Raw genomic sequence first — 12,296 nt, forward strand, 5'->3', positions numbered from 1 at the left:
AACACTTTGTGATGCAACGCCCTGACTATGAAACACCAATCGAACTGTTTATTGTTGAGTGGGTATTGAACCCAGGGTACATAGCTCAATGGTAAATGCAACACTTATACACTATCCAGTCAGACAACTAGACTTTGTGAATGGCCTGACACGATAGACCACGGTTAAGGAACCATCTACCTTTTTGGTTTGCAAACAAAATTGCACCACCACCCTCACCCTAATCACCTATACATCTGCCTTCCTTCCTCTTCTCTCCTCCCAATTTTTCCTTTTTCTCACTCATCTTTTCCATATTCTCTTTCTCATTTCAATGAAATGCCACGTCCTCACCCTCCATCTTGGAATATGTTCGGGGTGTTATATACAATCACTTCATTGGGCTCTGCAGCATGGTTTAACAAGCACGCCAAATATGGGAAATGGTTTTCGCAGCACTAATATGCATTTTGATGAAATGATGCATTTTGATGAAAACTGTCATGATGAATTCACAGCAAGAATATGCATTAAAAGTAACCAATGAGATGATATGGTTATTTTGCTCCAAAAGCAACTGGTTTGATAGATGGTAGAACTGATCTTGGTTGGATTCAAAGATATAACCATAGATTGCAGACATTAAATTTCAACCATTTCCTTAAAGCATCCACCCTATCCATGTAGTATATGAGGTGGGAGGGAAGTATGAGGTGAATATATGAGGGAATATATATATATATATATATATATATATATATATATATATATATATATATATATATATATATATATATATATATATATATACACACACACATATATGAGAAATATGAAAAATTGAAAATATGAGGTGGTAGGCAAGCGTAAGCTGATGAAATGGTCACAAAACTTTATGGACGTCTCCAGCTCTACCTTAACAATAATTTACTACTGCACGAGAAAGCAGCCAGATGGGCATGGGACCCTCGCATCCTTTCATTGAGACTGGACCATGGAATGTCAGCTCAAAGTCTGGGTTGTGGTTCTCTGCAGTCTCCAAGCACCTGCAATGGGGAAACAAACATTTTCTTGAGCAGAAATTGCTGAAAAGCTTTGGCTGTATTGTGTTGGGAAGAGCTGAAGAGAGAAAAGGAGTTGGCGTAAACACAAAGCACATCATATAAAAACGAGAACGGCACTCGGTAGAGCACTACCTCCACCAGGATGATCAGTTTACGCATTTTGTAACCCACTGATAGGCTGGATCTGCATCCAGACCTGAATCAAAATTGAATCAGCTTGTTCTTGTCACCTAACCAACTCATCCACCAAGTTTCGTCTGAATCCATCCATAACTTTTTGAGAAACCGTGCTATATATCGTTTTTGGTCCAATCACTCAATGGTGAAGAATCACTTTCAAATTCCAGTATCCGGATCTAGATCTTCACCAAAATCGAATCAATTCATCCTTGTCACACAACCAACTTGTCCATGAAGTTTCATCCAAATAAGTCCATAACTTTTTGACATATCCTGTCCAGAGACAAATAAACAGACAGAGACAAACAGGAGTGAAAACACAACCTCCATTCCATCTTTGGCGGCGGAGGTAAAACGTATTATAATACTTTAACAGCTCCAATTATTCCTCCCTTGTGGGGTTGGATGTGGAACTTTTGTGGCCCAAGTCTTTAAATAATCGATTGCCAAGGCCTGACTTAGTGGAACCGATGTGGGCAAGAATTTGGAATTTGGCCAGGGTGTCTGCACACAATAACATACTCTTTGCAAAAGACAGTGGGGTCTTTTACATGCACTAGAAGATGCTGATAGATGGAACCCTGGTTTAATATACAATCTGATGGATGCCCATTATAAGCCAGTTTATAATAGAGTTGAGTCCGTTTATAGTTGGGTCAGAAATTAAATTCAGACTGGACAATTCAAATGCACTTGTGTTACCTCTATGCTATTCTGCCAGCTCAACTTCCTATAAGTGATGACTAAATAAAACTAAAAAGGAATGCTGTTCTTCTGAATAGGTCAATTATTTTAACTTAAGACAGCTTTTCACCCCCATTTCAGATCATCCCCCAACCATAACCATTATTTTTTTCTACCCCCATTAACCCTCTCAAGCCCACCTCTTTCCAAGTTTCCAGTTCCTCCTTCCACTTCTGTGATTGAGAGTTCGCAGCTGCATCCATCTTGTTCACCCTGTGTCCTCCCCCAGCCCTCATTCTTTCCCACATCTCTTATTTCTCCAAGTCTCCCTCTATTTTGTCTCTCAATCCTGCTGTTGGCATGTTTCCACTAGAGTCTAGACTCTTTCTACTGTTCCTTTTGTTCTGCTACGTCTTGATCCGTTCAATGTACAGTACTAACTACTTCACGAGCCTCAACACTGGATACAAAAACAACTCCTGCCATCAATATGAGTTGTGGAGTTTGCATTGGTAGTAATGTCACCGTACTGGTAGGTGGCTTGTGTCACGTTGATGCACCCGCTTTGTCCGGTGGACTCGGTGCGACTTGTTACATTGACAGTATTGCCGAACAGGCAGTAGCGCGGCAGACGCTGCCCGATGACACCTGTCACCGCCTCACCACTATGGACTCCGATTTTGATCTGGGCCAATCATAACATGCAGAGGGAGTCAGATAGGTAGAGGCAGATAAAAGGGGAGAGAGCTGTGCAGGTTCAACATAATGAAGTAAAATATGGGGAAGATGGTAATGGAAAATTATGTCATACAGGAATAAAATTAAGTACCTGTACTGGAACACCATCAACAGTAATCTGACGTGCACTGTCCATCATGCCAAGGGCGAGGCAGCAGATTGAGCGGGCATGGTGGGGGCATTCCTCTGGCAACCCACTCACCACCATGTACTTATCTCCAACGGTCTCAACCTGCAGGCAGAAAATAACAAAATTTGGGTCAAACAGAACGTCTCTTCAAGGAGCAAGGACAATGGCGAAGGATTCATTGTACTCATGCCGACCTTGTAGACATGTGGATTGCGTCGGGCATCTGTGAGACGATCAAAGCGGGTATAGAGGGCATTGAGGAGGTTCACAATGGTGATCGCTCCCTCAGTCGTGGCATGGCGCCTACACACCTCATCAAAATTCACAATGCCACTGAAAAGTAGGGTGACACCAGGATAACGACGTGCCGGAACAGGACGTCTGTGTCGAAGTTCGTTGGCGACCGTCGGAGGGAGAATCGAGTACAAGAGGCTGCCAAGAGTGTTTAGAAGTCAATTATAGAAACCTAAACACCAGCTTAAAATTACTTGGCAAATAAGGTATTAAAGAATATTCTGTTTTAATGCATATGAAAGTTAAGAAAGCCATAATCCTCAAAAAGGAGAGACACTGGTTGCATCTCTTGAATGATCATTTGGGAACAACCTTTACAATCAACTGTTCAGCAAATACAAAATGTCTCGGTTGGCTTCAAGGACAAAGGATGATGGGATACAGTCAATGAAAATGTCAAATAATGCAGCAAAATCCTTCTTACACGGATTTTGCTGCATTATTCGACATCAAAGCATCATGCCAAGCAAAACAGGCACCATAACACAGAAACCTCATTGCTTGTTACATGAGAAGTAAAATTAAAAGTTGTAATGATTAAAAAGATGAGATATCAATGTGAACACACATTGGCCATCATGAAAAAGTTATGGTTTAAAAATGGAAGGGACCCATTTTGATGATTCTGATAAAAAGGATGGTATCATGGAGTACAACAGATATATATATATATATATATATATATATATATATATATATATATATATATATATATATATATATATATATATATATATATATATATATATATATATATATATATATATATATATATATATATATATATATATATATATATATATATATATATGCATACTGTTACGGCTGTGGAAATTCGCAATACACCATAAAGGGTCCTTAGATCAGTTATGACGCTAATTTTATGTGCAGATAGTTCCCCACCGTTGTTTAAAGGGAATTCGTGTGATTCACCGGGCTGCGACTCTTTGAGATAGCCGTTTTTCTGTTCGCTCGTTATTTTGGACCGTCCGAAGACTTAAAACGAAGGCCCCCTGAAAGGCCTACAACGGCGCGCGAGTTTTCCCGCCTTTTTTGTGGCGCCGGGGCTGACGGGAGAGGCTGCGAGAGCTCGCTGGCGATTGGTGGATATGGGGTGTGAGGCGGCCGTGAGGAGGGAATGCCCCTTTTCGAGGAGCTTCTCGAAAGGGCTAGAGGAGAGGCGGAGCCAAAAAGGGGGTGGAGCGAAGGGGCGGAGCCCCACGCTATATGGGGCGGACAGCGCGCGGGCTCGCTCTCTTGGTGGACGCTGTGTTTGAGCTCCCTCTCTCTCCTGCCTGGATCATCATGTTGGATTCCTCCTCTCTCCTGCCTGGATCATCGCGTTGGATTCTTCCTCTCTCCTGCCTGGGACGTCGTGTTTGGACTCTTCGGGCTCTGGATCGTCGTGTTTGGACTCTTCGGGCTCTGGATCGTCGTGTTTGGACTCTTCGGGCTCTGGATCGTCGTGTTTGGACTCTTCGGGCTCTGGATCGTCGTGTTTGGACTCTTCGGGCTCTGGATCGTCGTGTTTGGACTCTTCGGGCTCTGGATCGTCGTGTTTGGACTCTTCGGGCTCTGGATCGTCGTGTTTGGACTCTTCGGGCTCTGGATCGTCGTGTTTGGACTCTTCGGGCTCTGGATCGTCGTGTTTGGACTCTTCGGGCTCTGGATCGTCGTGTTTGGACTCTTCGGGCTCTGGATCGTCGTGTTTGGACTCTTCGGGCTCTGGATCGTCGTGTTTGGACTCTTCGGGCTCTGGATCGTCGTGTTTGGACTCTTCGGGCTCTGGATCGTCGTGTTTGGACTCTTCGGGCTCTGGATCGTCGTGTTTGGACTCTTCGGGCTCTGGATCGTCGTGTTTGGACTCTTCGGGCTCTGGATCGTCGTGTTTGGACTCTTCGGGCTCTGGATCGTCGTGTTTGGACTCTTCGGGCTCTGGATCGTCGTGTTTGGACTCTTCGGGCTCTGGATCGTCGTGTTTGGACTAGTCGGGCTCTGGATCGTCGAAATGGGCTCTGGATCGTCGAAGGCTCGTCTCTCCCTCTGGGCGCCAAGTTGTGAGGGTTGCGAGCAGTGGTCCCGGGTCGAGGCGCGCACGAGAGGAGAGTGCCGGAGAGGGCTCGCTGACCGTCACCCCTCGAGGGGGCAAGTAACCTGCTACGGTCTTGCGGGACCCGTTCGGTCTCCCAGGTCCCGTGTCATAAAGACCCAAGTGGTCCAGCCTGACCCCCTTGTCTGTGAGGGGGTCTTTTCTTTCCATTTCTTTTGCTTTTGTATGACTGCTGTGGTGCCGTGTCCCTATAAGTTAGACCTGTGTAAGTGACTGTACATTGCTCGTATTCGGTGGTAACGCTTTTCTTGTATATTGCATGATTCCTTGCTTGTGTTGTGTGTGCAATATGTGCTTTGTAATAAATATCCTTGTGTGAAATGTATCCCGTTCGTCGTCTCTTTCCCCATTGAAAGTGCCATCTTGAATCGCGGAATAAATTAGTAGTGGGTTTTGAACACCCAGGGTAAAGAAGATAATCTGATCCGTCGAGGTCGGCGATAACACCGCTCGGTTATCACTGTAGCACGGAACGGACCGCTTAAGCGGTTCGTGTCCTCGGCCGACCTGCGGCGAGGTACGATCGCCCGATCGACTACTCGCGCAGGTACTTAGGTGGGTCGAATTTGGTGAGCATCTCTATCCTGCGCAGGTGGGCAATTGGCACGATCGTGGTGAGGTTAAACCCCCACCCGTGACTGGCTCCTGTGGGTAGTTCCAGGAGGGTCACGACTGAATTGTCCGTCAGGTGGGCGACGCGGTTGCGATTGGAGTTACGCAGCCGATCGCACGCCAGGCGGGCCAGAATTCGTAACAATATGCAAACACTGAGAGGTGAAATGCAGAGCATGGGAACAAACATGGAAAACCGAATGGATGTGAATATGAAAACACTGAGAGGTGAAATGCAGATCATGGGAATAAACATGGGAAACCAAATGTGAATATGCAAATGCTGAAAGCGGGTTAGGAAGAAATGAAGGCGGAATTGGTAAAGGTGAAAGGCGAAATGCAGACCATGAATTGGAAAATGGCGGATGAGACCAGTACACCACGTGGGGAAATGACCGAGTTGAGGGGAAGTGTGGAGGCTGTTTGAACCGCAGTGGAGACGGGCAAGGTCGGGGTGATGAGTGACACCACGATAATGAAGGGAGAAACCTGTAAGCTCAGACAGGTAGACACGAAAAGCCAGGAATTAGAAGAGGGGGACGAATTGCACGAAACTAAAGAGGAGCACGCACAAGTAGAACTGGTAGGCGACATTGAAGTTGAGTGGGTGGAATGTTTCGAGACCCAATGCGAGGGTCAGATTAACCTCCCACAGGGACAAGGGGAGACGGTATGCTCCCTCGTGGTGGGCCGTGACGAGGTGAGTCCGGTAAGGCGGTACGAGGTCGAGCAGGTGCATGGTGCGAATGAGCGCATGTCAAGCTTTGGGGGGGGGGGGGTAGAAACCCCAGGATCATTTGGGCTAACACATGCCCCTGATGTCATTGTCCCAGATTGTGTGTCGGAACGTGCGAGTGGTGCAAATGATATGGCATGTATGAGTGCATGTGTGGAATTGGGACACGGACCAAACCAGACGGTAGACGTGGGTGGAGAGCCAAATGAGACGGACGGAACTATTTCGGGAACCGCGTCGGCTTCGCGGGACGTCGCGTGTGAGGTCCGTTCCATGTTTTGCGAGCGGCCCAAGCGCGCACGTTTGCGCGATAGGAAGCTGGTGCTAAAACGCTCGGCGCTTGGTACAAGACACCAGCGTCGACGGCTAAAATGGAGGCGAGGGTCGTGTGAATTTGGAAATCACATGTCCCCATGGGAGCACATGCATGGAGGCTGACGTGCTGCACGCCACGAGTGGAATTCGCGGAATGAGTCCCGATGGCGACACTACCGGGCCCGCCTGCGTGGCAAGCCTCGCAGGGACCGTGTGCGAGTGACGTCATCAGGGATCACGCAACACGAAGGCCATGTGAGTAGCGCACGATGGTCCACATGGTGGGTGGATCGAAAGCGAGCGCTTAGCGCGATCAACAGGGCGATGTTACACTTTAAATTATCGGCCAACGGAAGGGGATGAGCGAGTTGAAAACCGCCGCCCTGGCGATGCAAGGCCTACCGAGCCGTTGCACGAGTACCCGATCCCCGGCCAGGATGTAGCGAACATCCTCGCCGTGGGCAAAGGAGCACTGGTTAGTGGAAGGGTTTAGCGTTAGTTAGACCGGCCTCATGGGGCATGAGCAATTCTCCATGGGGCCTGGTGGGACGAGTTGGGGGAATTTAGTTTAGAATTTAGAATGGATTGGAGACATGGACAGACATGGTACGTGTAGTGGGGACGTAGATTAGCTACGTATAATTAAATGGAACGTGCATTTCATTAAGGGATGACGGGGAGCACGAGATAGTTAGGGGGACGTAGTTGTTCGAGTGTGGTGTGACAAAAAAGAAAAAAGAAACATGATTAACGTGGGTCAGTGGGCCCGAGTGTGAATGGAGTGAATGTGGAAAGCATTAATGGTGCGAACTAATGATTGGGGGGAGGAGTGAATCCCACCCAAGGGAACCCAGGGTTAGTGTCATGTTAGTTAGTGGGTTAGTTAAATTAACCAAAACGGATGTCGGTTTGTTGTTGGTGTCGAACGAAGGCAGGAAACCTTTTGAAGGGTGCAGAAGTCTATTGACCAGCTGGGAGTGTGACTGTGGAAATATGCGTACTGAGTAGTGGGCACTCCGCGCACCGAAGTAGTCGACCAGAGTAGTCCATGGGTCCAAGGGACCGAGTTTGTGCAATGGGAATAGGTAGCCCACGGAAACAGGACCCGGAGCACCAAAATGCCACACAGGCATCGACGGGGAAGATGCCAGGAAGGGCATCCCCCACGCTCATAAGGAGTAGGTAGGCTCGGAGACAGCCTCAGCGACCCGGGGGTGCCGAAGTTCGAGTTTGGCAGATGGGTATCCCTACCAATGGAGCCATGCTGCCCAGCCACGAAATTGTGCAAAAGCACCATAGAAAATTTGCGGGCCAGGCCCAAATTAATAACGAACACCAACACAGGCGATGGGAATCGTGGTTGCTTGAGCCAATAATTTAAAGAGACAGGCATGTTGAAAAGCCCCAGGGATAGATTAATGTTAATAAATGCCAGGATAGATAGGAAACGTGTACCCCTTCGCACCATCCATCCCTTCGCTGTTCGTGGGCCGCTGGACTCATCTTGGGAAATTGCTGAAATCTGGGGGAGTTATTCTGAGGCTGCATTGGGCCTCGAGACAGATTCACTAGTCTCTTCCTCAATCCCCTCAAAAAGGATGTTAGGGATTGGGGATAGATGGTCAGGACAGGTTAGCCAAACAAAGACGATAAAGGGGGCTAGCGACACACGAAATAAATAAATAAAAATATATATTGTTGTGGTTACCAAATTCGCAAACCACCATTCAGGTCCCTTAGGTGAGATATCTCGGTAAGTATATGTGTAGTTAGGCCCAAACCCGTTGTCTAGTGGGAATAAATGTCATTCATGCGTGCTGCGACTCTTCAGGATAGCCGTTTTTCTTTTACTATCTTTATTTTGGACCAACCGCCATGATTACCACCGCCAACCGCGTCTCAACAGTCATCACAACATCAACCACCCACCGCGGCGCCGCTTCACCACAACAGCCACGACCTTGACCGTCAACCCTCGCATCGCCACCGTTCTTGCGCCGCTTGTGGGTACCGGTGTTGGACTCATGCAGGGCGCGCGCCGAACAGCGTGTACAAAACCACGGATTTTCCGCTCCAAAAACGGATCAAAAACGACACACGCCCACTTTTGTTCCGTCCAATCGGTGAGCGAGGGGCGATTTGGCCCCGCCTCCAGGGCGTTGGAGGGCGGTCGCTATATGCAAATTCATGGATCAAAATGCATTCACGCCCACTTTTTTTCGGGCCAATGGGGAGCGAGCTGAAAGGTCGAAGGCAGGGGGTCAAAGGCGAAGCCACGGGGCTTATATAAGCGGCTGCGTTCGTCAGAAAAGGGTTGTTGGTCGTCGTCGTCGTCGTGTGCGTTGGAGTCGGAGCGAAGAGGATGGAGCTGTGGAGAGGCGGCGAAGGCAAACGAGGGGGTGCTCGCGTCGTGCCGGGAGCTGCACACCAGGGAGGCCGACGGCGCGACCTGGTCGAGGTGGAGACGCTCGTCGCGGGACCCGAGACAGAGTAAAAATCCTCCTTTCCCCGAGCATCAGCAACCCCCTCCTGTTTCCCCCCGCGCTGAGATAGTGCGACCAAGGGGGCCCCCTTCCCACCCCCTACCAGACACTGTCCGCGAGGCCCGCGGAGTTGAGGGACCACCGCCGCTCCGCGTCTCATCACCAGACGGGTAGGCCCGACCCGGTCTCGGCCTCAGGCCCGCCTCATCCTTGAGGGTGTTCTTTTTCTTGGTTTTGGGTATGTTGTCGGCGCCGTCTGTGAAGTAGAATTGTATAAGTGTTGCCGTGTGCTCGGTAGTCGGTATTAGCTCTGCATTGTGTCTTCGCTTTTACATTTGCTTTTTGTGTAAAATTGCATTGTGTTTCTTTTCCTTCTATGTGCTTTTGGTGGAATTGTATATGTGTGCTTTCCGTTCATCGCGAATAAATGTGCTTTATTATTGAACTGTTCTCCCGCTTCGCTTCGTCTTTTCCTCTATTGAATCCCCATCTTACTTCACGTACAGGGTTGGTAGTGGGCTGAATACGCCCGATAATTAATCGAACCGTCGAGGCCGACGATAACACCGCTCGGTTATCCCGATAGTACGGAACGGGTCGCTTAAGTGGCCCGTGTCCGAAGTCGACCTGCGGCGAGGTGCGATCGCCCGGTCTACCCTCCGTGTGGGTACTTAGGTAGGTCGAATTTGGCGAGCAACCCTATCCCACGCGGGGGCTGATTGGCTCGATCGCGGTGAGACCGAAAGGTCCACCCGTGACTGGTTCCCGGCGTTAGTCCGAGAGGGTCACGACTGGATTGTCCGTCCAGTGGGCGACGTGCCGCGATTCGAGTTACGTGGCCGTCGCACGCCGGCGGGCGCGAATCCGTAACAATATATATATATATAAAAAATAAAATAAATAAATAAAAATAAAAAGTACATTTCGTTTTTTGTTGTTGTAGTTGCAAGCTAATGGGGGTGGGTATGGACAAGCACAGGCATGGGCGATAGGTTGGGGGGGGGGAGACCATAGGGTAGGTCCGAGCCAGTTTTCATACCGGCCGGCGCCACCGCACTCCCTCCACAACCTCACAAGACCAGACCGAGGCCGGCCAGTTTCATGCGCCAACCTCATGTTGTACTGCATCTTGCCACGCCATGCTTTGCCTGCCTTTGCCTTGCCGCCATACCCACCCATGCCTTTGTTTGCTTTCCCACGTCACAACCTTCACCATGTGCTCCAGGACCATCTCTGAAAGTATTTGCAAGGACTGCCCTGCAGGCAGCCGCATTCCCGGGGACAACATTTGAGCAGCCCGGATACCTCCTTGACCTTGTTGCATAAAGGCCAGTTCAAATGGATGGGGGACTGCACTGAGCAGCCCGGAGATCTTGTTGCATAAAGGCCAGTTCAAATGGCCTGTGAAACGGCGTATCGCCTGCCGTGTTCGGGTGAGTTGCCTCCAGCAGCCGGAAAAAAATAAATAAAAATAAACCAATGTCACCCGCAGGGTGACCCGTATCTTGCCAAAAGGTGACCACGTGTGATTTCTTTAAAGTCACACTGAGGTGAACAGAGCTGCTATCCACCAGGAGCGACTCCTTGAGGAATATCTGCCTCCGAGAGATTCCGATGAGAATCGTTCTACAGAGTAACCATGAAAAATATGCGTTTGCCTCATGACGTCACCAAATGATGCCATAATGTCTCAAGCTTGACATATCTAAAAAGCACTCATCGAGGTGTTCAATTTGGGGTACTACACGATATGGTTCCTAAAACTTGAAAATTTGACCTTGGGGTCAAATATGTTTGACCTGAGGCACTAACCATGAAGGTCAAGGCCGATCGCCACCAAAAATTAATCAGCTGAGCGCCAGACCATGAACTATATTCCCATGAAGTTTGAAGACGATCCGATCAAAATTACTCAAAAAATAAGGGTTTCGTCGACTCCCCTGATTTGCGACAAAGTGACTTTGACCTTTGACCTTCAAAATTTTATGCGCTGAAAGGGACCTCTATAGGCCTCTGATATGCGAAGTTACAAAAATTTCCAATGATAACTGTGCTCTGCAGAATTTTTTCTACGTGATTACAGACAAACAAACAAAAAAAAACATACAAGCTGACTAACATATCTTGCAAAAACTTGGTTTTGGCAAGATAATAAGAATTCAACGACAAACAAGGGACCTTTGAAGGCCCTAAAGATGTCTGACCATCCACAAATGTTGCCTTTGTTGTGCTTTCTCTCCTCAAATCACAGGTTCTGAGCCATGGGTAGTGTAAATATTAGAAATGTACATAGTTCTAACCCACCTGTTGTTTGTTTAGCGCCGGCAATGTAGTTAAGTTGTCTGAATGAGTATTAGTTTAGTTACGCAATGCACTGGGTTATTTATTTTTGGGACATGTTTTCAAAATGTCGCACTCAGGGATCCGTAGGTAAAACGTACTTGGGGAAAACCTACACCTGCATGCCACAAGAAAATTAACGACTCGGATCGAGTCTATCAAAAGAGGAGGGGGGGGGGTAGCATTACGGATCTGGAAACCATATGCATTCAAACATACAGATGTCCCAAGAGTCAGTTATTCTGTTAAGTACATGTGGGAGAATCAAAGGTGTGCGTTGCGATGTCCTTTTAGGTAGGCTATTACATCCAACAACCATCCAACAAAACCGTCCAACAAATCATCCAAAAAACCATCCAACAAACCATCCAACGAACCCTCCAACGAACCCTCCAACGATCATCCAACAAACAAACCAACAACCAACCACGGTACCTTCCAGCACTTGCAACCTTCGCCTCGCTGGCCATAGCTTGCGGGGCAAAAACGTCCAGTCCAAAGTTCCTATTCGGCTTCTCCAAGCGCTCCAATTCTTTCTTGTCGAGTCCACACGCATAGAGTGGGCGGGCCTTGCCTGTGCCTGGCCGAGGCCCTGCCCAGAAAAGGGCGGACCCATGGGAGCCCATCCAAT

At 48.3% G+C, this 12,296-nt stretch overlaps 1 protein-coding gene across 8 annotated transcripts in view; it reads right to left on the reverse strand.

Moving 5' to 3' along the window:
- Nucleotides 1–33: 33 nt before the first annotated feature.
- Nucleotides 34–12,296, reverse strand: part of GUCY1B1 (guanylate cyclase 1 soluble subunit beta 1) — a 48,463-nt gene continuing 36,200 nt past the window's right edge. For all 8 annotated transcript variants that reach the window (XM_085860088.1, XM_085860093.1, XM_085860092.1 and 5 more), the window contains 4 exons: nucleotides 2,970–3,207; nucleotides 2,737–2,877; nucleotides 2,438–2,592; nucleotides 34–1,025 (listed from right to left, as the gene is read on the reverse strand). In XM_085860088.1, coding sequence (XP_085716214.1) covers nucleotides 896–1,025; nucleotides 2,438–2,592; nucleotides 2,737–2,877; nucleotides 2,970–3,207 — 664 coding nt within the window. In that variant the 3' untranslated portion in view covers nucleotides 34–895. The remainder of the gene's footprint in view (nucleotides 1,026–2,437; nucleotides 2,593–2,736; nucleotides 2,878–2,969; nucleotides 3,208–12,296) is intronic.

The sequence above is a fragment of the Eptatretus burgeri genome, chromosome 16, assembly GCF_056783735.1.
Source record: "Eptatretus burgeri isolate ZD-2024b chromosome 16, Ebu_testis_v1, whole genome shotgun sequence".
NCBI classification, from domain to species: domain Eukaryota; kingdom Metazoa; phylum Chordata; class Myxini; order Myxiniformes; family Myxinidae; genus Eptatretus; species Eptatretus burgeri.